General features: G+C 43.8%; 1 protein-coding gene across 1 annotated transcript in view; it reads left to right on the top strand.

Moving 5' to 3' along the window:
* The window catches only part of Slc35d1 (solute carrier family 35 member D1), a 38,702-nt gene extending 14,526 nt beyond the window's left edge, over window positions 1–24,176 (top strand). The window contains exons 9-12 of the mRNA XM_051188282.1: window positions 7,148–7,215; window positions 8,156–8,234; window positions 10,776–10,858; window positions 23,907–24,176. Coding sequence (XP_051044239.1) covers window positions 7,148–7,215; window positions 8,156–8,234; window positions 10,776–10,858; window positions 23,907–24,015 — 339 coding nt within the window. The 3' untranslated portion in view covers window positions 24,016–24,176. The remainder of the gene's footprint in view (window positions 1–7,147; window positions 7,216–8,155; window positions 8,235–10,775; window positions 10,859–23,906) is intronic.
* Window positions 24,177–27,912: the final 3,736 nt, after the last annotated feature.

Below are 27,912 nucleotides of genomic sequence, written 5' to 3'. Positions count from 1 at the left end.
CTTATTTCTAGACTTTGGTGGTCTCCTTGTAATACACCTGTGTTGGATTAGAAATCCTTTATATCCATATGAGGGGGGTCTTTCTCAGCTTGCATGTTTGTTTGGTTGGTTGGTTATTCTTCTCTTTGAGGCCGTGCTTTTTAGAAATAGGAGCAGTGACTCAGTAGGTGAGGTGGGCCGCGTTTTGCTACCACACATAAGTGTATATAGGTGTTAGAGCCTGAGGGCAAAGAGGAAGTAGTGAACCAATTTGGGCTCTAATTTCCCATGTAAGCCAGGAGCAGGAGCAGAGGGAGAGAGGTTGTGGTAGGTGGGTAACCCTGGGCACTGCCCTTGGCCTAACTTTCCAGAGGTAGGGAGAGAACTGTGGAGGTGTTTGTACTGCCATTATCCTCATGTCTTGGCAAGTTTCCTGGCAGTTTACCTCTGGGTAAGGATTCAAGTCCTTTTATCTCAGGAACTTTCAATATTTGCTTAAATATATAATGCTTATTTATATATTTTATTTACTCTATGAGAGCTTTATAATGTATACAATGTATGTTGATCATATCTATCTCCTCCTCCCGCTCTCACTTCCCGTGGACACTCTCCTTAGCATGTGCCCTTTCCACTGCCCAAGTCCCCACCTCCCCTGCCCCCACCACGGTACACTCCAGCCTGACCCGCTTTAGGCTTGTTGATCTAGTAAGAGTTGCTGTATAGAGGCCTAAAAGGGAAGAAAAGGATATGTTGTTTTCTCAGTGGTATATGTTAGTACAGTGTGTGGGGGTAGTCAGCCCAACAAGTGGTCTGAGAAATTTCACCATTAGGGGCCTCCATTTAGGTAAAGACTGTGTAAACAAAAAAAAAAAAAAAAAAAAGAGAGAGAGAGAGAGAGAGAGAGAGAAAGGAAAAACGAATTTCAGAATGAGGATGGAGCAAAGTTAGCATTTGTTCCATACTGTCTGGAGAATATTATAGTAGTGCATTTAGTTTTGAATGAGTGAACTTATAAGGTATAGCAAGCAAAGGGAAAAGGATAAATAATGAGTAGCAAATAGAAGAGGCAACAGAAAGCAAAACATTGAATCAGATGCTTGAAATGTCCAGCAGAAAGGGTTGGAGCAGCCTCATTGGGTTCAGCCGAAACTGACTGGGGAAGTTAAGGCAGGCAGCTGGGACCCTGATTGAGCTTTTCTCCTGGGATGTGGTACTGACTAGGGGTCTTGGTCGTGTTCATTTTCTCTGCCAGCTGAAGAGTTAAAAGGCAGAAAAAACTCAAGTGTAGCAAGCAGCAGCAGTAGGAGAAATGTCAGCTTCAGCAGACAGCATCAGTGGGTGAAAGAAGGCTTTGTTAGAGGTGAGGAAACACACAGCAAAGCTCACAGAGAAAGACAAACCAAGGGAAGACTTGGACCCAGAAATCCAGTCTTTCTAGAGATGGAGTTTTAAGCTTTGAGTTTAGGGTTGGTCAGTTTGAACAAAGACAGGGTGGCTGGTAGGCTCATAGCTTTGTTGGAAGCATGGTCTGATCTAGACTTGAATGGTTCAATAGTCCATCACCAGAGGGCCAGCCTGGCGGGAAAAACAACCACACGGGGCTTTATGCTGCCAGGTCTGCCATCTTGGAGAGGAAAAAGCCAGCCATCTTGGGAGTTCACCACATTTATTACCTAATTAAGGCCCCTCTCCCCGTTGTCTTCATGTCAGGGACTCTGTCTAATAGCGCACTTTCTCCATGGTTGAGTTTCCCATTCCAATTGTAGATGTTTTGATATCAAGGGATAAACAATAGTGACCTCTGTGTGGGAAATGGCTCACCTCTTAGCTGTTCACAAGGACACAGTGTTTTTACTTTTTGGCTCGTTTGCTGTTCTCTCTCCCAGTTACAGAGCCAGAGGCCCAGCCTGCCTATCTCTGGACAGGAGACCACAGAGGACACTTGAAGTAAACATGCTTGAGCTGTTCTCAACCTTCCTAATGCTGTGACTTTTTAATACAGTTCCTCATGTTGTGGTGACCACCAACTATAAAATTATTTTAATTACTACTCCATAACTGTAACTTTGCTACTCTTACGAATCATAAATATCTGTGTTTTCTGATGGTCTTAGGCAACCCCTGTGAAGGGGTTATTCAACCTCCAAAGGGGTTGCAACTTACAGATTGAAAATTACCATGCTAGAGTCTGGACTGGGAGAGCCTCCCAGGCTTCCAGAGTCTACTTTTAATAAGCGAACACACACAGCACATGACAATTTAGCAGTATAATGTGCATTACAGTAAGTGGGTTTATGAAAAGAACTCAGGTGGGGGAGATAATAGCTACTAACAGCAGGCATCTATGTCATTTTGTGGCTCTTGAAGTTATATTTCTCAAAGGATGTAGTTTACCAGGTTAGATGATTGTTGGTACAAAAACAAGCTCTCACCTTAATGAGAATAAAAGGAACTTTATTCTAGAGCCAAATGTCAGTGACCTTGACCCAAACACACACACACACACACACACACACACACACACACACACACACACACACTACCCCAAATATAATGTTCCTTGTAGAAGCAGTGTCGTGAAGTTTTATGGTTTTATGGAATAAAGGAAACCATACATCAAGGCAAGTTTAAGGTATATTGATGGGTATTTCAGGGAGGCAGTTACAACAAGATGGACGAAGCTTGTCTGTAGTCCTCACGTTCTATCTGATAATACTCTTAGCTTTTGGGTTGGTAGACACTGGTGATCTGCTACATGAAATAGATTCCAAAATGTTTTTACTTAGTAGTCATGTAATGTTAGTTCCGACACAGAAGTGGACAAGGAATGGCTGGCTGATCAGGAACCTAAAGATAGCCTGAGAGAAGGCAATTAATAAGCCTCAGGACCTGCAACATTTCAGCCTCCCATGTCACTGCACTTTTAATCAGTGCATCAGACTTTGCAGCTTTCTTCCCTCCCCCAAGAATTTCCCTTGACACAATTAAGCAGTGTGTACAAATTACCACTGAGAGTGGTGGCACATGCCCTCTATCCCAACACTTAGGAAGCAGGGAAAAGCGGATCTCTGTGAGTTCTAGACCAGCCTAGTCTACATATCGTTCTGGGCCAACCAGGGTCTGGCAAGACCCTGTCGGCAAAAAGAAAAGAAAAGGAAAGAAAAATATATGAGCTGGCTTGCTTCTCTTAAAGAATCCTCTTTTGTGAAAAAAGTGTAAAGTGTTTTGGAGGGGCCGGGGCCTTGTTCAGGTTTGCTTGAGGGAAGAAAGCTGATATGGGCAAAGCCAATGTATTCTGGTCCAGAGCAAGCATGATCTACTTGGTGTGTTTACAACCTGTGTTTGAGATGAAAGGATTTTATCATCTTAGGTGTTGTGCTGAAAGCTTTGACTCCAAAACCAGCAGGAAATGAAGAGTAGACCTTCAGGGCTTCTCTCCCTTCCAGTCTCTTGTTCCCTGGCATGTGTTCTTGCTCCGCCTAGATGGGGTGACCAGGCTGTAGGGCAGCAGGAGGTTGTGTGCTTGACATTTCTGAGTTTGGTACATACTTAAGACACATAATAAGGGGTAGCTTTAATTGCTTTTCTTTTTTTAATGCCCTCTTGTGGCACAGGAGCAGACCCATGTATGTTGTAGGGACTGGTTGGGTCATATTTATCCTGCAGCTGTGTTTTCAAGTGGCTGCTGCTTGTGTAGTTACAGCCAAAGATCTATTCCTGGGCTAAAGCCAGAATACAGCAGGCTGACTAACTTTCTCCAGAGGCAAGGCAAATGGTGAGGGGAGGGGGCAGGGATCCCATGAGAATTATTTGTCTCCTTCTGAATATTCATTACTGGAATAAAATCTAGTGTTCCATATAAAGAGAGCCTTAAGGCTTAGCCTATTGCAAATTCAGACTTATATATTAGCTCTCTGACCTGCTGTTAGTCAAGTGTTGTCTTCTGGAGATAACAAGACCATGACTTTCCATCTCACACAGTTGTGGGAGCCAAATAGCTTGATTTGTGCAGAACCACTCCCCTCCCCCAATAAATACCAGGTGGTACTTTGACTGTTTTGGTTTGCTCTCATCAATGGAAAACATGAATAAACCATCCTTAACACAGTACCTCAAGGTGTCAGAACTGCACACCCACGTTACTAAAGAGAAGGAACTCAAAGGCATAATTCTAATTACTTTTCACTCACAGGTGGCTTGTGCTCCTATGTGTGTATAATTAAGGATATTTACTAAGAACATGCCTAAAATCCTGTAGAACTCAGTCACTGGAAGACAAGATTTTGGAGGGGTCAAAGAGATGGCTTAGAGGGTCAAGCCCAATGACCTGAGTTGGATCTTTGGAACCCACATGGTGGGAAAGTAGGGAACCAACTTTCCTAAATTTTCCCAACACATGGTATGTGTATTCTCTTCCCCCAAAATAAATAAATGTAACTTTTGGAAAAGTTGGGGAGATGGCTCAGTGGGTAAGAGTTCTTGTTCTGCAAGCATAAGAACCTGAGATTGGATTCCAAACATCCAGATTAAACAAAAGAAAAATCAAAGTTAAAAAAAGTATATATACAATAACCCCAACATTAGGGGGTGGATACAGGTGGAACTCACCGGGTAGGCAGCCCAACCAAAATAGTTCAGTGAGAGACCCCATCTCAAAGCAATAAGACAGGCTCCAATACAATACAGAGAAACCCTGTCTCAAAAAAAAAAAAAAAAAAAAAAAAAAAGCAATAAGATGGAGGGGATCTGATGTCTTGCTCTGGCCTCTGCATGGCAGCAAGCACACATACAGGCTTGTGCAGCTATACACTCAGGTAGGTATGCGTCTCTCACACACAGAGCAAACTATTTGGGCAGATGTTTCATAAAAGAAGAAATACTAATATTAAGTAAGCTCATTAAAGAAGTACTCACTTGTTAGTCAATAGAGTAATACAAGTTAAAATTACAGGAGACCACTTACTGTTTGGTAGACTGGCCCAAAACATTTCTAAGTGAGCCAGAGTGCAGAGCAACAAGAATCCTAAACAGTGCTGGTGAGAACCTAAAGTTGTGTCACTAATGTGGAAAATAATTTGGCAGTTTCTTGTAAAGATGAGTTCACTAAAAGAGCGGTCAGTCTCACAGACCAGGTTTTACAAAAGATAAATGAAAATGTGGCCACAGATGTTTCCCACAGATTCATTGCATCTTTATTTTTAAGAATAAATTATGTGGGAACCACACAAATGAAGTCCACCGAGTAGTGATTCAGCATAGTGTGGTGTATTCTCAGGGTGGAGTGCTGTTAGAATTGATGGTACAAGTTAGTGTATGGCAATGTCTGCAGGACCGGATGAATCAGTGTCAGGAAAGAGCAAAGAGGAAGACTCCGAAGAGTTTGCGCTATGTACTCGCTCTACCTGAAGTTGTTGGACAACAAAGCTGTCCTAGTCGTACTGAACTCCAGCCCGAAGATCACTGGGTCCTGGGGACTGGAGTTACAGATGGTTGTGAGCTGCCTTGTGGGTGCTGGGAATCGGACCCAGCATGAGATTCTTGGGGAAATTTACACTTCTTTGGGGCCCACTGTTTCAATGGTCTGATAGTCAGATTGAGAGACACATGTGTGTCTTTAGTATCTTCATCTCTGACAGGCCTGTTCTACGGCCAAAAGTACTTTAGAGGTGTCCAGGGCTAGAATAAGGGAGATATTTGATTGACTGAGCAGGCGATGTTTGGGTTGTGTGCAGTATCTTGCCTGTAATAATGATTATGCACTTAAAATTTGTCAATCATTGTTTTTATTATTACTTCAAATTGGTGGGTTTTTTAAATTTTGATATGATATACCTCAAAAAGAAAAAATCATGAACAAGCTGAATAACCACTATGCTAGAAATATGATTAGGTAAAAAGTGGGTCTTCCCATGGAGCTCACAGTCTGTGGGCATGGTGGAGAAAGACAGTTGAGAGGTAAGAGTCGTGGAGGAAAGTACTGAGGCACCACGGAAGGGTTTCATCAGCTGCTGCCCCATGAAGGAGCCTTGAGTTTAGCCTGATGGGTGAACAGGAGTGAGTCATTATGGACAGGGAGGGCTCTGTGAGCCAGGCCGAGGCTCACAGAGATGAAACTTCATCTCGTGTTTTGTGAACAGGAAGAGTATGATATCATAGGAACCATACACTGGGATTTAGGTAGATGCAGGAAGAGTTGCAGCTGGACAGGTTGGCACAGAGATACAAGGTGAAATGTTTTTCACATTTACTTCTCCATCCTCTGATGGAAGATGACCCTGTCTTCTTTTGGGGTTCTTTACATTTTGTCGTAAAAACAAACAAGCACCAAAAACAACAGGATAACAGCTTCCAAGGAGAAGACAATGTTTTGACTAATTTTCTCCAGATGGCTTCTGGTACACATGTAACTTAAGGCTGCACTTGGGCATCTGTGTACTACAGGAGGGTCAGAAAAGCCCTTGATTGATAGCCACCTGCAAAAATGGTGCACTTAGGCAGGTGTGACTTGGACCCATAGCGAGTTTCTTAATACCAAGTTGGGGAGGTTCAGTCTCCTCTACATTTCAGTTTTGAAAGTGCATACTGAAAACTGGTTCAAGTACACATATCTGCAGTTCTTTTTCATAATACGATATCTTAACTGGTTCTTTGAGAATTTCATATATATGTATATATATATATACATATATGATTTATTTTGATTATATTCATCCCATGCTTCCCCTAATTTTGTTTTAAATTTATTTAGTTCTACTTTGGGTATGTATGTGTGTTACATGTGTGGGGTGCTTACAGTGGCCAGAAGAGAGTGTGAGATTTCCTGCAGGGGTATTGGGAATTGAACTCCGGTCCTTAAGTGTTCTTAACCATTAAACCACCTCTCCAATCTACCTTCCAGCGTCATATTCCTTGCCCTTTTTAAAAATAACTGACCAAGTCCGGTTTGTCTTGCTCATGTACACATGGGAGTGGGACCATCTACCAGGGCCACACGCTTTAGAAAGAAAGTGCCTCTCCTTCCTCCAATATTTGAAACTCTTGAGTATCACACTTAGTCCTTGTACTGATGTAGCAGGGAAGTGACAGATGAACTAAAGGACTCCAGTTAGTGACAGAGCTGTCAGGACAGCCTGCTCAATAACCAGTGTTTTATTGTCTTTTGCAGGTGATGGAGTTTGAGGGCTGGACAGACACCCTGTTCCTTCTGCAGTTCACCCTCTCCTGTGTGATGGGGTAAGCCTTTATACATTCCTAGCCATTCATTTCCTAGAGAAGCAGGTTTCAGAAAGTTGTTTTAGAGTTTTTCTTCCTTGTTTCTGAATGTCTTGTTCAGTTTCCTGAATGTGTCACCTCCTGGTAGTTTCACATTCCCTGGGAATATGCTGAACTGATCCCAAGCCACACATAGATGGATGGAGAAATGAAATGTATATTTATCCACCATCCCAATGTCTGATATTAGCTATTATATTTCCATTTGCATTGTTTCATTTTCCTCAACATTGACATCTAGTGTATGTCATTGTTTCTCACTTATAAGAAAGAAGGGTCAGAGCTTAACTCATTAAGCTTGCATGGTTAGTGGTTGGCAGTAGTGGCATTTCAATTTGGGACTACTTGACCTCTGTGTAGGAGGGGAGAGGGTCTCTGCATTTCCCAGGTGTGTTTTCCTTATCTGGCCAATTTGGTTGTAGCTCATGACTGGACATGCACATAGTGAGACAGTGCTCAGAAGCCTCAGTGATCTGGGCATTACAGATGCTGTTGGGTAGCTGTTAAGTAGATCTTGAGTTCTCATTTGGTTTTCTTCCTTTATTGAGAATCTATCTTGCCTTCATCCTGGCCCTAGGGTTACTTTATCCTAATGGCAAGTGCCAAGATGACAGAGGCCTGTGAGCCTGTGCATCCTGTCTGGCTTGCATGAGTTAGCAGGAAGTATGTTTTCTAAGGAATCCTCATCCTTAGGAACGTCTCATTCACAAGGATAGTACCCAGTTAGAAAACAGACACGCGTTTCTCTCAAGTGCAGTTTCAAGGATATGAAGCTGTGGAGAGACACGGAGAGCTCTCAGTTGCTCCGGCCTGCATGGCTAGCACTGGTTGTTTCTCTTGGTGAAGGATTGTGGGAAAGCAAGCGCTAGCCTATAACGTACCCTTTCCTTCTGTGCCCTAGGTTTATCTTGATGTATGCCACAGTGCTGTGCACTCAGTATAATTCTGCTCTCACCACAACAATAGTTGGCTGCATTAAGGTGAGTTGAAATAACAATACTGTTTCCTTTTGGAATCCACTTAATTTAGAAAATGTTACTCTAACTTAAAAACATGGGGTCAGTGATGCTTGCTGCTGAGTCTGCCAACCTGAGTATAATGTCTAGAACCCACATGCTGGAAGGCAAGACTTGGACTCTTGCAATTGTCCTCTAACCTCTGTTTACATACTGTGGGAACCCACATGGTACTAGGTGAGAACTAACTCTTGCAAGTCGTCCTCTGACCTCCACTTATGCACCGTGGGATGAGTGCTTCCCAAAATCAATAAGTAAAAACTGTTTAAATGTTTTTAAAGATGGCTCAGCAGGTAAAAGCACTTTCTGTGTAAGCCTGATGACCTGAGTTTGACTCTTAGAATTCATGTCAGAGTGGAAGGAGAGACCTGACTCCACAAAACTTTTGTCCTCTAGCCAACTGCACGTGCAACCCTCTCCTATTATAGACACAATAATAATGAGACAATAAAATAGAATGTAAAAGAATCCGTCAGTAACCTTCAGTCGCATAGCCTTACTCCTGTGTGCCAGCTTACCAGCTTGGCACGTTGTGGTGGTAATTTCTAAACTAGCTTATAAGAACTTAGGAAGGACACAGCCTCTGCTCGAAGGTGGCTTAGCTCAGGAGAGTGGGAAAAAGTCCGACATGTTAGTTACTGTAGAGGAAGAAACAGAGGAGACTGCTTCCTGACAGTGATAGACCCATCCCTGCAGCCCCCAGTGAGAGTGCTTGTGCTTCGAGCACTGCCCTTTCTTTGGGAGGTGAAGCCTGCCAGAAGCTAATCAAGGGGAGTTTCCTAGGTCTGAGCCAACCCTCAAATGGCCTGCTTTTCAAAGCTGCACTTGGCATTTCCAGTGATGTCTTTCTTCCTGTCCCATTTTATTTAAGGAAGAATCATTCGTCTTCAGGCAGAAAAGCCAAGCTAACATGAGTACCAAGCTAATGCTCATCAAAACCTGAGACTTCTGTTATCTGACTTAGCAATCCTAGTTCTTCAGTTTTAAGACAGACCCAGATGCTCTATCCCTCAGCAATCAGCAAGGTGGGCTTGCTTTCTGAAAGAGCCCAGACCAAGATCTATGATCATGTTGGAAAAGGAAGGCAGTTGCCAGTCAGTGCCTTCGTTAGTCAGCAGTGAGGGAAGGGAATGCAGAAGGAAGGTCTTAACTATCTTTAGATTCTTCTCTGCAGCCCCAGAGGAATGGGCATTGACCTTATGATAAACTGCAGTGGGTCAAAACTCCTGGACGTCTGTAGCTTCCCATCATGAAATCAGAGTTTGACATGGTTAGTTCTGAATGCCCCCACCCCAAGGACATTTCATTATAAAGACAATTTTAAAGTTTGGCTCAGTGTGTTTTATGCCCACCCCATGCTGGGGATCAAACCCCAGGGGTCTGCACATGCCAGGGAAACGCTCTCCCATTAAGCTACACCACCCCACTCCCCCCATACCCTCCCATCCCCCCACCCCTGGTCCTAGCCTTGAACACACAGCCTCAATTTTTGACTCACAGGCATATCTTGGAGAATCCAGGTACTAAGAATGTGACATTCACAGCTCATGGCAGTTTACTAGCCAAGAAGGGGAGGAGGTGGAGTGGTAGGGATTGACTTACTACATGAAGGGAAGGAGAGTAATTAGGGAGGCATCAAATAATAGTTTAAGCTTTAGAAAGCTGTAGTCTGCTTTTGTACTCTGAGGATAATTAAAGACCCAAAATATATTTGTACTTGTGAATAAGAGAAGGGATCTCTTTTAATTGCCTTTTTATTTTTAAATTTATTTTTAATAGTTTTTAAATGAAAGTATGTCTCCCACCTTCTTTTCTTCTCTAGGTCCCTTCCTTCCACCTTGCACCCTCTCAAGCTAATAGACTACTTACAGTTTTATGTTTTGTTTTGCTTTGCTTTTTTGTTTTGTTTTGTTTTGAGACAGGGTTTCTCTGTGGCTTTGGAGGTTGTCCTGGAACTAGCTCTTGTAGACCAGGCTGGTCTCGGAACTCACAGAGATCCACCTGCCTCTGCCTCCCGAGTGCTGAGATTAAAGGTGTGCACCACCAATGCCTGGCTGGCCCTACTTCTTATTTATTTATTCATTTATTTACTTAAGATATCAAGGAAAAGTCCACAAAAGACATTCAGTGTTGGTCTAGTCTCCATCTCCCTTTTCATTTTTAAAAGAAGGAAAATGGTTGCAATTAAGCAACCTTCTTTTCTCTCCCCTCACAAGCCAACAGTTAGCCTAATGGGAGGAAAAAATCATGTTGGCCACACCAGGAGGCAGAGAAAGTGTGATGATATATAGTAGTCTTCATGTAGGTGAGTATTTATTCTTAGGAGAATCAGACCTGGGAAAGGTTCATGTCAGAGATCCCTTATTCCTGTTCTTGCTTTTGCTACACACAGATAGTAGACCTATGCTGGTACTGTGAGCTTATACATTTTGTACTTAAATCACGTGTATACTGCAAAAGCTTGGGTGGACTTAGGTAACAAAGTATCAATATTTTTCCTTTTAGAATATATTAATAACTTATATTGGAATGGTCTTTGGTGGAGACTATATTTTCACATGGACAAATTTTATTGGCCTAAATATCAGGTAAGTAAAAATATTGAATTAAATATAAGTACAGTGACAAGTGGGCAAGTAGTGTCAAATCTTGGGATTGGGCTGTTCATTCAGTTGTAAATATGTTCACTTATAAAATAAACTTACAGAGTATCAGCAATGTGGTAAGTATATTTTAATGTCTCTAGCTAACATTTTAAAGATACAGAAGGAAATGGTTCCATATTCAACGTGCAAGATTTGGAGTTGAACTTTCTTCCCTGAATAGTAATTTGCTTATTAAACTTGATCAGGTAATGCTCTCAAGAAATTCTATTACAGTTATGATTTCTGACTGTAGGTATGTCACTATTTTAAAATATTAATTTTGTGGGACTGAGGAGATAGCTCAGAAGTTCTGAGCACTGGCTACTCTTCTATAGGATCCAGGTTCAATTTCCAGCACCCACATGGCAGCTCATACCATCTATAACTTTACTTCCTGGGGATCTGCTGTCCTCTGCTGGACTCCACAGGCACCAGACAACTACATGATATATAAACGCAGGCAAAACATTTACACACATAAATAATAAAAGTGTTTTAAAACTGATTTTATTGTTTGACAATTCCATACACAAATACAATATATTCTGATTTCTCTGTGCTCATTTCCTCTCTTGTTAACTCCCTTTCCTATCAGTTCCCCCTTACCACTGCCATTCCTTTTCCCTGACTTCCCTTTAGTTTTGTGACCTCTTTAATTTAACCAGTGCCATTTCCATGTCACAGAAATGGAGCTATCCATAGGAGCCTGGTGGGTTGTCAACAGGTCCACAGGTGAAGGCAGTGGTTACCCGATCCCTGAGTCTATCAGTAGCAAATAGTTCAGCAGTAAAGGGTGGGGGCCCCTGAACTTCATCCTTGTTTGGTTATTGATGGGGCCCATTTGTTTGTTTTTAGAGACAGGGTTTCCTGTGTAGCTATAGAGCCTGTCCTGGAACTTTGTAGACCAGGCTGACCTGCCTCTGCCTCCCAAGTGCTGGGATTAAAGTCGTGCATCACCACCACCCTTCGGGCACCTTCATTTCAATGGATGTACCGACGAAAAGAAAAACGTGGGCCAGGTTTCTCCTTCTAGGACTGTGGAAGCTACTGAGCAGAGAGGAGTCTTCCTGCTTGGTTCCTGCTAGATTTATATGTGTATCTTGCATCCAGGGTATCTGGTGTCTTCAGCAACAGGATTTTATCACTTAGTTCTGGTGGACAACTAAGAGGGATAGGAAGGGCTTTTGCTGTTTTGGGGGCCTCTGGAGTCCCCATGTCCAACTGTTTTAAGGAGGTATCCCCTATCTAGCAGTAGGGTTTTTGTTTAATAACTCTTAGCTTTTTCCAGTCATGCAGAAAATCTTCCTTCAAACTCTCTCTTTCCATAAACATGTTTTTAAATTTGGCTACAAGATAGGAAGTTTCCATATAGCTTTTTTATACCCTTCATCTTGGTTTTTCCCACTCCCTCCCTGTTTAACTTTTTCCATATCCACGATTCCCACTCTCTATGATCACATTTCCTGTTGTCTAAACCCCTCACTGAAGGCACCTCCCTCCCAGCGGCCTCTTTCTACACATGCTCCATGTTGAACACAGAATTAAATTCAAAACTAAAACCCACATGTGAAAAAGAATGTTTTTTTTTTTTTTTGCCTGCCTAGTTCTATCACTTAATATATTTTTTTTTCATTTTCATCCATTTAGCTGCACATTTCATAGCATCACTCTTCTTTACAGCGGAATAAACTCCATTTCTGTTATTCCTTCATCAGCGGATAGACATCTAAGATGATTCCAGGCCCTAGCCATTGTGAATAGAGCAGCAATGAACATGAGTGAACAAGTATCTCTGTAATAGGATGTAGAGTCCTTCCAGTATTTGCCTTAAAAAGGCTGAGTCATGTGGTGGCTCCAGCTGTAGGTTGTGGAGAAATGTGCACACTGATTTCTGTAGCGGCTGCCTCAATTAGCTCTCTACCAACACCGACAGCTTTCTTTAACCTTTGTTTGCCACCATCAGTGAAGGGTTGATTGACACTGTCACAGCCTTCTTTCAGTTCCAGGGTTTGACTTTGTGGTCTTAAGTATTATTTATATGCCTATAAGTTACCCAGCTTATTTTTGGGGCTGACCTCTGCCCTGATGTTAGTCTTCTGTCCCTAGTAACCTACTTGCCACCTCTACCTGACTTATTCCAAACCCAGTTCCTTTCATTTTCTCCTAATCAACTCTACCTACAGTCCCGGCCATCTTAATTGCTGGAAACACTACCCTTCCAGGGGAAAAACCAGGCTCCATTGTGTGTAGGAATTATTTTAGAAGTTATTTTTACTTTTATTTATTTGTAAGTGCACGTATCCGTGAGTGTATGTGTGTACATCCTGATGCCCAGTCCTCTCTTTTCCATGGGTCTGGGGCTAGCTCTCTTACTGGCTGAGCCATCTCACCAGCCCCTCATCTTATTAGTTATCAGAAAGTGACATAACTTTCCTAACCTTTCACTTCAAGTGTAAAAAACAAATGACAGTACATATTTACCTTATTAATAAATATGAGATTAATAATAGTAATAGCTTCGTAATGTCCTTTGTCATTCTCCTAATGCCTATTGCCATCTACTTGGGGTGGAGTTGGCAGGGGGAATTGGTGAAGGATGTGTGTCTTAGTCACTGTTCGGTTGCTGTGAAGAGACACCCCTTAACCGGGGGGGGGGCTTGTTTAAAGTTTCACAGGTTTAATCCATTAACCGGGGATCCTGAAGGCATGCAGGCAGGCATGGTGCTGGAGAAGTAGCTGACAGCTTTACATTCTGATCCACAGGCAGGTGGGGTAGGATGGGGGTTGGGGGTAGACAGACAGACGCTCTGGACCTGGCATGGGCTTTGAAACCTCAAAACCTAACCCCAGTAACTTGCCTTCAATAACAAGGACACACCTATTCCAAGGAGAGCACATCTCCTAATCCTTCCCAGCAGTTCGCCAGCTAGGAACCAAGCATTCAAATTTCTGAATCTGTGGGGGCCATTTTCTCAAAGCAACACTATGTGGTTTCAGGAAGTTGCCTCTTGAAGGGGTGTGGAGTTGGGGGGGGGGTGATGGCTATTGTTTGTCTTTACTGATGCTTCTGCTGAGTTCCAGTGTTGTTATATGTTAGGGATGAAACTCTTACTGTTGAGTTAGAATGACAGAATCCAATAGCACTGAAATCCAGGCAGCCCAATTCCTGTTCCAGTGTTATTTTCATTATAGCTTTTGGCAAGGAAAGTATATTATTTAGTTTTTTCACTTCTTCTTTAAAACTGAAATTGCCTTTATAATTTCTAGGACTGTATTTTGGTTTCTGATCTCTTTGATTAATTAGTATGCAAAGATTAGCTTTTGAATGTAAAAGCCAAACTACAGGGACCATTGAATAGATTTCACTTGTTTAGAAATGATTCCAATTCCTATTAACAGTCTTCATGTTGAAAGAAACCACATTCTTGAAGAATATATGATTAAGCCTGAACAAGTCTGGCTTCTTTGTTGTATTAGGAAGGGCTGGCTTGAGAGTCAGTTGTGATGGCTCACATCTGTAATCTCAGCAATTTGGCAGTGGAGGCAGGAGGAATAAGCATTCATCCTCCGCTACATAGCAAATCGCCACCAGCCTTAGCCACAAGAGACCTATCTCAAATACCAACCCAAAAGAAAAGTTGAATGTCCCTCACTCTGGCCTGGCTCAAGTGCAGGGAGCATGGGTCATGCTTAGTAGTCTTCCAGGTGCCACTCAGCTTTAATTCTATGATTCAATGAGGCATTAATGTTTTCATTAGAGTACAGTTGAGAGCCTGTCTGAATCTTCCCTAAATGCTTTTTTCCAGTGTCCAATTCCTCAGTGTTTAGCCAAGGGCCCCTCCCCAAAAAGAAGCCACAGGAAGGGTAGGGAATGAATAGTGAAGACAGAACTTGCCTCTGTGCATCCATCCATCAGTCTGGGTTGTCGCCTGTGACTCAGGCCTGAAGAATGCTCTTCCTGAATAATGACACTGTAATCTTATAGCCAGGCAGGCTGCAATTCCTCAGCTCTCTGGAAGCCATCTTTTTCTGTCGTTAAAAAATGAACACATGATTAAATAATTAAATGTAATAATTTATTCTTCCCAGTGTAGAGTGCGATCAGTTTTGACAAGTGCATTTAGTCTCTGTTACCCTTTTGTGTGTGATCGCTTCTATTCCCTCAGATCCTGACAGAGCTTCCAGGATGTTACATGGATGATATGTGTTATGTTTCACTTTCAAGTCTGGCTCTTTCATATGTTTTCCAGCTGTTTTTGCATGTATGGATGTCTCATACACTTTTATTGCTGAGCACACTATGGGATGGATATGTTACATCTTTCAGCATTTGAAAGCAGTTGGGCCATTTTCAGTTTAAAGCTATAATGCCATTATGTATTATTGTCCATAAAAAATTGCTTAGAAGTTTGCATATGAGCATAAGTTTTCATTGCAGTGGGATAAATACTTAGAAGTAGATTTCCTGGGTTGTATAGTAACACATTTAATAAGAAATTGCAGGCTAGGGTGTCAATTGGTGCTAGAGTGCCAGGTATGGGAGGCCCCGGATTGGATTTCCTGGAGAGAGGGAGGGAAGGGGTGGGGGAGAGATTGAGAGAGAGAGAAGAAGTTGCCAGCCTGTTTTTTCCTTCCAAAATGTCGGGACCACTTTGCATGGACACCAGCAGTGTGTGAAGTTCTGGTGCTCTGCACCCTGGCCTTGGGAGCTGCCTGTCTCACTTTGCTTTTAACTCCTCTCCCAGCTCTGTCATGCAGTCTCACTGTGACCTTGTTTCTCCCAGGGTTAATTATGTGAGCATCTTTTCAATGCTGACATGCCATCAGCATATTTTCTTTAGTGAAGTGGTAAGTCAGGTATTTGCCCATCTGAAACACTAGGGTCATTTCTCCTCAATCTTTTAGAGTTTTGAAAGTATAGTGTATTCTGTTTTGGGGCTTGTGTTTTTATTAACATTGTGTTTTAGAGAAGAAAAATTTTAGATTCTGATAAAGAACAAGTTATCGATGTTTTCTTGTGTGTGTGGTGCTTTCATTATATCTGAGAAGTCTTTGCCTGACCCAAGTCCAGAAAGGTTTTCACTTGTGTCCAGATGTTTTTGTTTCAGGCTTCACAACTGTTCACAAAGCCTGTTTTCAATTCATTTTTATTTATAAGGAAGTGTAGATTAAGGTGCTTTTGAATATGTTATATAAACATACATGTTCAGTTGCTTTCATGCTTTTAATTAAAAATAAAGTCCTTTCTATCATTTGCCTACATTCTCATAACACTATTTTATATGTGGTTTGTTTGTTTGTTTGGTTGGTTTTTTCTTCTTTATTTCAGCTCTATAAAGGAGGCTGAGAACTAGAGAAAGGAACATGAATGCATTTTGAAGATAGGCACAGACCCTGTTTCTCTATGCCAGGAATTCTACTGTCTCACAGTGGGTCCCCTCATAGAAGAGGGGTCTAGAGTGAGCCAGTGTCACCCAAGTCATGGCTGGGGGACTCTAATCCAGAGGGCTAGATCTCAGAGTCTAAGGTACATGTTCTATAAGTGAGTGAATAAGTTAGTGTTCATAGCCTCTTAGATGACCAGCTTTTGAAGGCACAAAATTGCTTATCTTAATTATGCCAGTATGTATTGTTCCTCCCATGAGAGGCATCTAGCCATAGTGATAACAGCACAGTATTCCCAATGTTTTCATGCTTGATTTATGAAGTTGTGCAAGGAGCCATCCTTTGTAATGGCTTCTGCGAATATCCCATTTCACAGAGAGACTAAGGCACTTGCCCTAGTTGTCTAGCTGCTGAGTGGCTGATTCGCAGTTCATCTTCCATATCTGTATTCTTCTTCTTTTTTTAAGATTTATTTATATATTATGCATACAGTGTGCTGCCTGCATATACCCCTGCCGGCCAGAAGAGGACACCAGATCTCATTACAGATGGTTGTGAGTTACCATGTGGTTGCTGGGAATTGAACTCAGGACCTCTGGAAGGGCAGTCAGTGCTCTTAGCCACTGAGCTATCTCTCCAGGCTCCCATATCTATATTCTTAACATCAGTATTGTTTACTTAGTAGTAGTCAATAGATAAATATTAACTCTATTTCCATAGCTTTTCATAATATATGTCCTGGTAATGTAAGCCTGGAACCATTTTGGGGGGTAATAAAAAGCCATTTTACTGTGACCTGTGTGTGGCCAGATCAGACCATGATGTGGTGTGGTCCAGCTGTAGAATTGCTTCCTAGAACATTCCATCAACCTTGACCAGCACTTGGACCTGTCACACTCTCATTTGGATACTCTGCTTCTTTCCTTAAAATTGTATGTGGTGTTTTTAGTGCCAGGGTGTCTCTCCTCGGTGTTTCCCTTCTTAGAGACCCTTCTGGTCCAGTGCTCTGAAGTAGAAGCCTGAGCTTTTTTTTTTTTATTTGGTGGTTCTCATTTGGAGAAAGAGAAGGACATATTTGTATTCCTTTAGTGACTGCTGTGGTCACATCTGCCAGGCTGTTTATGGTTACATAATGGCTTCTCATTAGAGTAGCTTGGACTTTTGGACAAGCTGTAGGGAAGCCAGCTAGCTCTTTGATAATGTCTCTGTGGGAAGAGGAGAGACCTGAAATATAGCAAAATCCTATGTTCTGCTGCTGCCGCTGCCAGCTACCTACTGTTCCTTCTTCATGACCTTATCTTCTCATTTTTAAAATTGGGGGATTTCACTTCAAGTTGCCTGTCCTGTGCTTGCTTCTGCTCCTCAGTGGCTTGAATCAGCCTAGAGAGTCCAGTGACTGCGGTTACTTTATAGGAGACTTGGAGATTTGAAGAAATTTCATGAAGATGTGGAAAGCTCATAAAGTGTGCTTGCTCTCCTAGTTCTAGTGGGAATCTACTCATATTTAAATCTTCTTGAGGAGAGAAGAAAGGAGAGGTGAGTCAGATACAAGAGAGGAAGTGGCAGGGTGCTTTAGTCCTAAGCATCAAAGATGCTTAAGCAAACAACAGAACCGAACACTACTCCTCAGTGCCTTAGAAACCTCTTCCTGGGCAATAGTCAGGAGTGGTGGGAGGAGATGCCAAAGGCATTTAAGCTGGCCTCCTTTTTCCCTTAACTGTTCTCTTGAAAACCCACAGATGCACATGGGACCTCACCAGAATTCTGATCTGGAGCAGGCATTTGTCTGGCATTTTAATAAAGCAAGTGATACCCTTGTCAAGGCTATGGGTGCCACAAACATCTCAACAGGGTTTGGGAATCTTGTAGGTTTTTGTTCTTGTCTTTTTTTTTTTTTTTTTTTTCCTTCTAAATTTATTCCTGGGCAGTCTCCCAAAACTCCTAGGCAGCTGGAATGGTTCGTAGCCTGGCCAGACTTCTGTGACTAATACACTTCTATTTTTGAAGTGTGTGCAAAGACCAATACTTATTTTGGTATAGGTAGGGCATAAACAGATACCTGGGAGGCAGCAGCTCGCTTTGCATTCTGGTCTCTTTGCTTGCCTTCTGTCTTATTACTGTTTTGTCCTTGTTCTTCTAGCTCCCTTGGTAGGTGAAATAGAATCGGCCAGTGAATCCATTTGATCCTTAGACTAAAGCAAGTATCTACTTGAACAAGGCCAAACCAGAGAGGAATCTCCTCTTCAGGGGTTTCTAATCTGGCCAGGAAGACAGTCTATTTATAAACAAGTGTGTGCTCAGAGCCTGGCTGAGGCAGGTGAGGCAGTGCTTCTGGAATGAACCGGAAGCCTTTCTTTCTGGAGTTTTCCTTATTGCATAGATGCTTGCTCTGCTGGCTGGAGAGAAAGCCATAGAGAAACAAGGTGGAGAAAAGCTGGCTAGGAAGGGTTGTGGGCTGCAGTTCATGTTCAGACCAGGAATAGAGGGAGTGAGTCCCTTATTTCAGAGAGAAGATCAAGTGAATAGCTAGTGAATCTGGAATTTTCCAGAGCAGGGCCTGCATGGCAGGGTTGATCAGTGAAAGGAGATGCCATTCAGCTAGTCAGAGGAGTAGATTAAGGGGAAGCTTTATGGTCATTTCAAAATTTTTGTGGGGGAGAGGGAAGGATGTTGGCAGAGTTTGAGTGTAGTGTCATGTGACTTAGTTTTAGCAGGACCGTTTAGCCACTGTGTTGAGATTAGCCTGAAGGAAGGTGGTGTTATTGGCAGCCCTTCATGTGGAGATCCTTGTGCAGTTCAGGGGTGGCAGTGTGGAACACTTTAGTGGTATCCACAGCAATGACTAGGCACCTGTAGACCTTCCTGGGAAGAGTTTGCAGGATTGCTGTTGTGAAGAAACTGCCCAATTGGTCAGGAATGCAGGTGCTGTTCCCAGAAAACAAACCCTGCCAGGGTTTGTGTGGGAGGCTTCACAGAAGGGTATTTGAAAGGCCTCAGCATTTGACTTTTACTCCTACTAGTTGGCTACTGCATACTCTTAACCTTTTGAAATGGTTTTATTACCATTTCAATAAGCGTATAATTTATTGCATGGTTCTAAGGAACTAATTCCTTCACATGATTCTATAGCTTAATTCTGACTGTAGGAGTGGAGCCCTAGTTTCTGCTGCACAGACGAGGGAGCTAAAGTAAGGTGCTCTCTGTCACAGAGCTCACAGCTTTGTAGCTGCTGGAGTCCACGGTGGCCCTGTGGGGATAATGGCAATGCAGCTGTTTGTTTGACTGATGAAGCAAGGTGGGAAGGCGCTCTGCAGTGGCTTGCTCTGGGACAGTTGAGAGTAGCCGGCCTTACCTCTGGGAAGACTGCACCTGAAATCAATTATTTGGCGGGTATTATACCTGTTTGGAAATAGCAGATATCAAACGGTTGATTCATAGGTTTTAAGTAGATTGGCATGTTTGGCTTATAGAATGCAGAGCTGTCTGCCAAACTCACACACACTAACATGTCAGTGGCAAATAACATGGCAAATAGCAGGGGCTGTAGGATTCTTGTTCTCTGCCATGGGCTTGCTACACTGATGGATTTTATAGGCTGAGTATTTAATTATTGGAAGTTAGTGAACATGGCCATGACTGTGGGCCTTGGAGGTAACTTTTATTTTTAAAAAGTATGTATTATTTCTATGTGTGTATGTCTATGTCTGAGTGGATGTGTGTGCAGGAGCCTGTGAATGTCAGAAGAGGGCATTGGATCCCCTAGAATTGGAGTTGTAGGCAGTTATGAGCCACCATGTGGGTACTGGAAACAGAACTCAGCTCTTCAACAAGAGGAGTAAGTGCCCTTAACCACTGAAGCATCTCTCCAGCCCCCTTTGTTCTGTGACATTATGTATCTACCATCCATGTTAGAGTGCTCTGGGGATCAAGTCCTGTGACTCTGCTATGCTAGGCTGGCTGTCTACCCACTGAGCTCCACTCCCAGCATGCTGTGAATCTAGAAACCACAGGCTATCTGATCAGAGGTGGTATAGTTTCTGTAGAATTCATAGATTCAGACTTAGAAGAGGTGGGTGGTGCAATTTCAGGCTAGACTGTAGTAATCTAACTAGATTCCCCTGACCCTCCTTCTCTTCCTCCTCTTCCTCCTGCTCCTCCCTCATCCCCAGTGCCATTTTTATCCTCCAACTGTGTCTACCTCAGCAGGTCTCTGAATTAGTAATACTTGGGTCTCTAAGATTTATGCTCAAGTTTTTAGAAAGGCTTGTATGGTGATTAGTTCTCAGTTTTAACGTGCCTATACATGTAATTGGCTGGATACTCAGTTCTCACCAGGTGATTCATGAAATGGCATCTCTGTAAATGCTGTACTTGATGATAGTCAGGTCCAGGGGAAAGACCTGAAGTATTGGCTGCAGCTCTTCCCTTCATCCCTTGCTGTGGACTGAATGCTGTGTTGCTCCGATTGTGGTGCTCCCGTTCTGACTCCCAGGGTCAGAGTTTTAGGGAAAAAGCCCTGGGAAGGGGAATGGCATCAGGAGTTGAAGATTGGTGTCCTTAGCAAAGCAGGGAACCCTGCCCCCTCCTTCATTCAAGGGTCCAGTGAGAAGGCTCCCTATCACATGCACGCTCCACCTTCACTCTGCACTGCCCAGCCCCAGAACCAGGAGAAGCAGAAATCTGCTGTCCATGTGCTGTCTGGTGTGCAGTGTTTTATAGTGTCATGACTAGCTGTGCTGATGCTTCCCCTCTCCTCTGTATCGGGGTCAACAGGGAAAGGAGAATAGAAGAGGTATCCCCTCTTCACCACTGTGCTATAGTGCGCTTTCTCTCTCTCTCTCTCTCTCTCCCTTTCTCTCTCTCTCTCTCTCTCTCTCTGTGTGTGTGTGTGTGTGTGTGTGTGTGTGCGTGCATGAGCAAGCTCTCGTGCATTAACATGGGCTTTATTTTTATTCTTATTTTTGTAGTGGGATCAAACACAAACCCTTGCTTATGCTGGACAAGCACTCTGACACTGAGCTACAATCCTAGCCCACAGTTATATTCTCAGTGCATATAATCTCATTTAATCTAACAGATAAACCTAAATGCACAGTGGCTGACTCTTCCTTCTTATTTTTCTTTCTTTTCCTTTTTTTTTTTTTTTTTTTTTTTTTTTTTTTTTTTTTTTTTTGGAGGGGGGTGGTTCAAGACAGGGTTTCTCTCTGTTCTCTTGCTGTCCTGGAACTCACGGAGATCTGCCGCCTCTGCCTCCTGAGTGCTGGGACTAAAGGCGTGTACCAGCTGGGGCAGGGGTGGAGGGTAATGGTGGTGTACGCCTTTAATCCCAGCACTCAGGGGGCAGAGTCCAAGGCCAGCCTGGTCGCCAGAGTGAGTTCCAGGACAGCCAGGGCTACACAGAGAAGCCATCCCCTGTTCACAGTGGCATTCTTACTCAGTACAGAGATAATGCTTCAGAAAGATTAATTTTCCTATTTTAGAGCTAGTAGTACATTCAGGGTTTGAACCAAGACCCAACGCTGGTCCAGAATTATTTTATTACACCAGGGTAGAATAGCCTCTGGGGACATGCCTAAGCCCTGCCCTACTCTAAGCCTGTACTTCCTGGTGTTCCTGTCCAGGTGAAGGAACTCAGTGACAGGAAGAGTAAGTGTTGTTTTTAGGTCGTCATGGGGATGGAACAACCTAGAGGAAAATGGAACGACAGAAAGAAGGGGCAGTCCTTCTCCACTGTCCTGGGTTAGGGTAGGTTTGGAGGAAAGGGAGCTCTGTGATGGGGAGATGTGCACCTGGTCCTCAGGGAGTTTGTAACTTTAGCACAAAGGCTTGGTCCTAGCCAGCCTAGCAGGGAACTCGTGTGCCAGGACTAACACGCTGGAGGCAGATCAGATTCTACAGCAGCAGGATGGAAGAGCTGCCAGCTGAAGGCAAGGGGCAGCAAGAGCCCCTGGCTCGGAGTCAGTGATACAGGGCAGTGGACGGCGTTGTTATTCATTACTGCAGAGTGCAAGCGCCTTGCAGGGGACTTCAGCTGAAAGAATAAGACTCGGGGGGCTAGAGAGGTGGCTCAGCGGTTAAGAGCACTGGCTGCTCTTCCCAAGGAACAGACTTCACTTCCAGAGGACCAGGGTTCAATTCCCAGCACCCTGTCTGTAACTGACTCAGGGGATCCAGTGTCTGGTTTTCTTAGACACCAGGAATGCACATAGTGTGCACTCATGCGTGCAAAACACCTCCACACATAAAGTTAAATAAGTTTAAGAATAAGACTTGGCAAGTTCACAGGTTGATGACAGTGAAGGGCAGGGAGCTGCAGACTCAAGTACAGTGGGATCTGAGGGGAGGCAGTTGCTGCCGCAAGACAGCCTGGCCTGGAACCCCGATGCTGAGCAAGTTCCTTTATTGTTTTTGTGTATGAGTATTTTGCATGCATGTATATGTGCACCACATGTGTACTTGGTGCCATGGGTCCCCTAAAACTGGAATACAGACAGCTGTGAGCTGCCGTGTGGGTGCTAGGAATTGAATCCAGGTCCTCTAGAGGAACAGCCAGTGCTCTTAACCACTGAGCCATTTCTCAGAGCAAGTTTCCTACAGGTTGAGGACTCCCTTTCTTCTTCTGTAAAATGGGCAGCTTGCAGGGATGTAGCCACTTGGAGGGGTATTGAAGTGGCAGGAATGCATGAAAATGCAAACATACCATGCACGTCAACAAATGAGTCTGCGGAAATGGTGTCAGGAAGGTTAGAGTAAAGGAAGCTTTGTGTAGCATGGGCGGAGGGCGCAGAGAGTGGGTAGTGGTATAATAGCTCCTCGTTTCAGTCGCTTCCTCATGGGAGCCTGAGGTTGGCAGCTTTCACTCTTCCACAGCTGGCCCGGGGCTGGGTCATCAAAGCCCAGAGGAAAACAGAATGAGTTTTAAATCATGTGGATGAAGCTTGTGGCCAGGCCGAAGATGGGGCCTAGATCCAGGGCAGGACAATTTTTAAGGTCTCAGCTGGCTGGAGACCCAGTGGGATGGGTACTGGCAGTCTCAAGTGAAGAGTCGGACAGGGGTGCTGTTTCTGTGAACCCTTCCAGCTTCCAGCTCAGTTTGAGAGGCGGGAAGGTTTGAAGTCCCCCCCCCCAGAGAACAAACAGAGACCATTGTCTGCATGGATGCACTGTGGTGTGCAGTATAGGAACAGGTGAGGCATGCTGATAACCAGCTGCATAGGCCAAGAGCTCAGGGGAATGTTCACCGAGCTTACTTCTAACTGGAGAGGAACCACATGGCATCTTAGCAGCCAGCTGCACCCACAGCGCATTCTTGGTCTTGGTTTTGGTGTGTGCTCCAGATCTGTCTCTCTTCTAGTCCAAACTGAAGCACGTATTCATGTCTATGTGATTTATACAGAAGTGACCAACATTTAATGTTTTGTGTGGTTATTTTCTCATTTAAGATATCATTGCTTGTATCATTTATAGAATTTTAAATGGATGTATTAATTTATATAGTAATTTCCCACGAGGGGGGGCACTTAACTTTTATCAGGCTCTTCCCCATTACAAATGTCACAAGTCCTTCCTTCTTTTCCCTCCCTCACGGTGGCTTCCTGTCTTGCAGTATCGCTGGAAGCCTGGTGTATTCTTACATCACTTTCACTGAAGAGCAGCTGAGCAAACAGTCAGAGGCCAATAACAAGCTGGACACTAAGGGGAAAGGAGCGGTATGACCTGCTGGCCGCCGCTTGTGTGCCCTGAAGACACTGAAGGGTGCGGACTCGGGGAGTAATATTCCTTTGCAGTTGTATGACCCTAGGACTGATTGTTGCCTTTGAAAATTTATTGACTGTATGTTAACTATGTTTGAATTAATTTATGTCAGACTGGAAAATGTACTGGGTGGGTTTTAATTTATTTTTCTTCTCTATGACAGTGAAACTTCAGTGTTTTGAAATCTTCTACCCTGTAGCATGCTACCCAGGTGTTCCTGGTAGTATATACAATGTGTTCCAGCTGGAGCTGCCTTCTAGCGGGCTGTGTCCGGAGACGATTTAGCTGGAAACACAGTCTAGGATCTGAACTTTCTGTTCTAATTGCATTATCTTCATAGTATCACTACATTTGCCAAAGGTGACAACTTCGGCAATGAAAACCCCACGAGGCTCTGAAGTGTCCTGCTTCCCTGGATTGTGTGGGGCCAGCTGAGTGTGCCTTGGAAGGTCTGGTCCCTATTTTTTTCAGTAGGAGATAAGCAAAGGGTGGAGGAAGCTGGCCATTACTTTGTTAGTCACTCAACAGTAATGCATGGAACATACCTGTTGGACATTGTGCTGAGTGCGGGGGATGCAGAGATGAGCTGATGGTGGTTACAAAAGCTCCTTCCTGCCACAGACTGAATGTAAGATGGAGAATTTGGTTCTCTGTACAGCACAAGAACTGGGACTGTGTGCTGGTCCCTTCAGCCCTCTAGAACTGCAGGCCTGTGAGGTTAGAAGCACCTGGCCTGCCTACCGCTCTGAGAGTTCAGAGCCCACAGTGAGACCCTGGGGATCTGTGGTCTCCAGTACAGCACTCGGTGGCTCGGTGTCATGCTTCTTCTAGAGAGGCAGATAGTTGAGGTGGCTGCCATCTCCCTCCCCATGCCTTCGTTATGGGGGTGCAATTGCTACTCTTTATATTCCTGTCTGCAAGTCTCATGACAAGACCAGGGCTGGTGCTTGTGAACTGGTTGGTGGGAGGGAAGAGCTAACTGAGTGTCTTTGTACTGTTGGGACTTGATCTCTTCCTGGCAGGATCAAAGTCACCCCTTCAGGGCACACCCACCTGTACCCTCAGTCCTGGGATGCAACTGATGAGCATCTCAGGATGGTTTTCCCCATTCTGAGAGAGAGCTGCTGGGAGTAGACGGGCGTAATGGCCCCAGGGAGGAGCATTTGCCAGAGCTGGGTGGCATGGCACAGAGACCTCAGCTGCTGTGGAGGAGGGTGTGTTTGCTTGGGCCTCTGCTGCCTTTGTGGGCAGCAGGCTGGATGCTGCAGGCCTAAACAGTGTGAATTTTTATGTTTCATTGGGGAACAGGAGAGCTTTGATTTTTTTTTTTCCCCTATATTTTAAAATTTCATCTGTAGGCTCCATCTTGAATATAAATTATATATACATATATATGTATATATTATATATATAAGTTTTCTGCAATCTTATATCAGGAATCTGGAAAGTTTTGGTCAGTAAATCTGAGGCAGATTCTGCACAGAGTATTAGTGTCCCTTGGTCGGTTCACAGGCACACTGAGGGCTTTAGGCCTGGGCACCTTTGCTTTCATTATTAGGGCTCTTCTAGTGAGAGAAGACTTACTGACCTGCATGTGGACAAGTAAGTAGGGCATATTCTGGCATAGTGTACAATTGTTCAACCAGAGATCTGACTTTAGTTGGAAGGACACAAATGGAAGAACTCGGTGATTTTTAAATAAGGCCTGCCTGCAGTTTCAGCTGACACCGGTCTTAGGCCCACCCCAAAGAACAGTGTTTCCATTTCAGAGGACTTGGTCCTCAGATCATATTCTAGCTCAGACGAGCCGTGCTGCTCTCAGAACTGCCCGTCCTGAGCCCTCCCCTGACCTGGATGCTTTCTTCCCACATCTGTGTGATGCTGGTTTCTCCCATGAACAGACTGTACTGGAGTTTTCCTTCCCTGGGGAGAAATACTGAGAGTGAGTGAAGTTACATTACATAGGGCTCACATCAGGTGTGGGTCTGGCCTCCTTCCCTGGTTTGTTCAGCGCCATCGGTTTAGGGCAGCTTGTTTCCCGAGAAGCTCAAGCTTGTGCCTCCTTGCCTCCAGATACTTAGGCGACAGTCTCTGTCCTCTAACCCTTTGAAAGCACAAAACAAAAATACTGTCTGTATAATTATAGCCACTGTGATTCCGCTTTTTAAGAGGGAAATTATTTTCATATTATGATAGCAAATTTGAAAAAGTGAAAGCTATTTTCTGTCTCAGTGGGAGACAGTTGTGTTTCAGAATGGAGGTTCAGTGAAGACTTAGCTGTCACCCTAAGGTCGTTTCCAGGCCTTCCTCCCTCACCTCAGAACTCTACACACTGGACTGGCCTCCTCAACGTCTGGGCAGCTCTCTATAGTCAACGATGCCATCACTTTTCCAAGCCTGCCATCTCCTCCTTCTGTTCACCTTTCACCTTGTGGAATGATGAGAGCCGCTAGTGTTTTGTTTTTTGAAACTTCCTTTTGAAAGTATTTTTTAAAAAAGAAATCTACTGGTTAGATTTTAATTGTCTCACAGAAATGTTTTTAGAGATTATTTTGTTCACAGATGTTCCTTTCTCGGGCTAAGGACTGACTTTCCCACAGTTGTCCGCCTCTCATAATGTCTTCAAAATAGATTTTATTTACCAATTTACTTAGTGTTTTTACAAGGTACTGAGCATTGAGGTATGTAAATCAGGTGACATAAACATGAAAAAATCATGTGCCTAAATATTTTTTTAATGATGTCAAATAAATACTTTTTCTGGAAAATGAGTGTTAGAATTTCTTCCTGCATCGAGAGCAGTTGAGAGCTAGGGTTCTGCTCACACTTAAGAGGGTGGCATGTAGATGCATTCAATCCAGAGATGGGTACACGATTCAGTGTTAATGTTTTGCAAAAACAGTACCTGTGACTGCATAGTCAGTGTCTTTGATGTGCCTAAAATGACCTGGAAGGAGAAAAGTGCCAAGCTTTTTTCAGGATATTTGACCTGCTTGATGGGGTTTCTTAGTGTTGAGTATCTTTACTAGGTACTGAGTGAAATGCACACAGCAGGACAGCCACTTGGTACAGTACTCTCAATGGAGACAGAAGTACATTATAGTATGTAAAGGTAGGAGTGCATTGAGGTGTTTTTTAAGAAGTTACCTTCATGACTTACTGAAGGCCACAGAGCATGTCCACCTTGCCATGCTGTTGTCTCCAGGCCCCTTCACCAAAGCTATGGGCAGTGGACATTCGCCATTTCCCCTCCTCTAGTTGCTGATGGCCCCTGTCCTTTCTGTTTCTCCATGTTTGACTAGTCTACTACAAGTGGGATTGTGCAGTAGTTGTCTTTTGGGGACTGGTGTGTTTCACATGCTGTATCCTCTAGGTTCCTCTCTGCATCACACATCAGGCTTTCCTTGAAGGCTGTTGCTGTCCCCAGTGTGTATACAAGCACAGCCCATTGGTTGTCGTGTGGATGGGGTCCTTGGGAGCCATGCTACTGTGATTGTGGCTCTTCATGTGTCTTGTCAAGGTTCTGCTTCCCGTCCTGTTTGAATATTGTCCTAGTCGGCTTGCTACAGCTGAGAGTCACCTGAGGAAAGCCTTGATTGAGGGATTATCAGCATGTTTCAGGGTTCCCAAAGGTGGGACTCACTCCATCGATCCATCCATCCTCGATCTATGAAGCCATATCATCTTTTACAAAGTGTGGAAAGGTCTGTTTGCCTAGTACAGGACACATTCCAACTCTGGTACCTAAGGTCAGCATGAACCATGGTGAGTGCTGTCTGACCTAGAACTCCTTTGGTGGCCTGGATATTTGTAAGTGTCAACACTTACTCAATGAACCATGCTCTGCTGGTATAGGT

Source organism: Phodopus roborovskii, unplaced genomic scaffold, assembly GCF_943737965.1.
Source record: "Phodopus roborovskii unplaced genomic scaffold, PHOROB, whole genome shotgun sequence".
Taxonomy (NCBI): domain Eukaryota; kingdom Metazoa; phylum Chordata; class Mammalia; order Rodentia; family Cricetidae; genus Phodopus; species Phodopus roborovskii.
The sequence above is the reverse complement of the archived record's forward strand: the minus strand, read 5'-3'. Positions and strand labels throughout refer to the sequence as shown.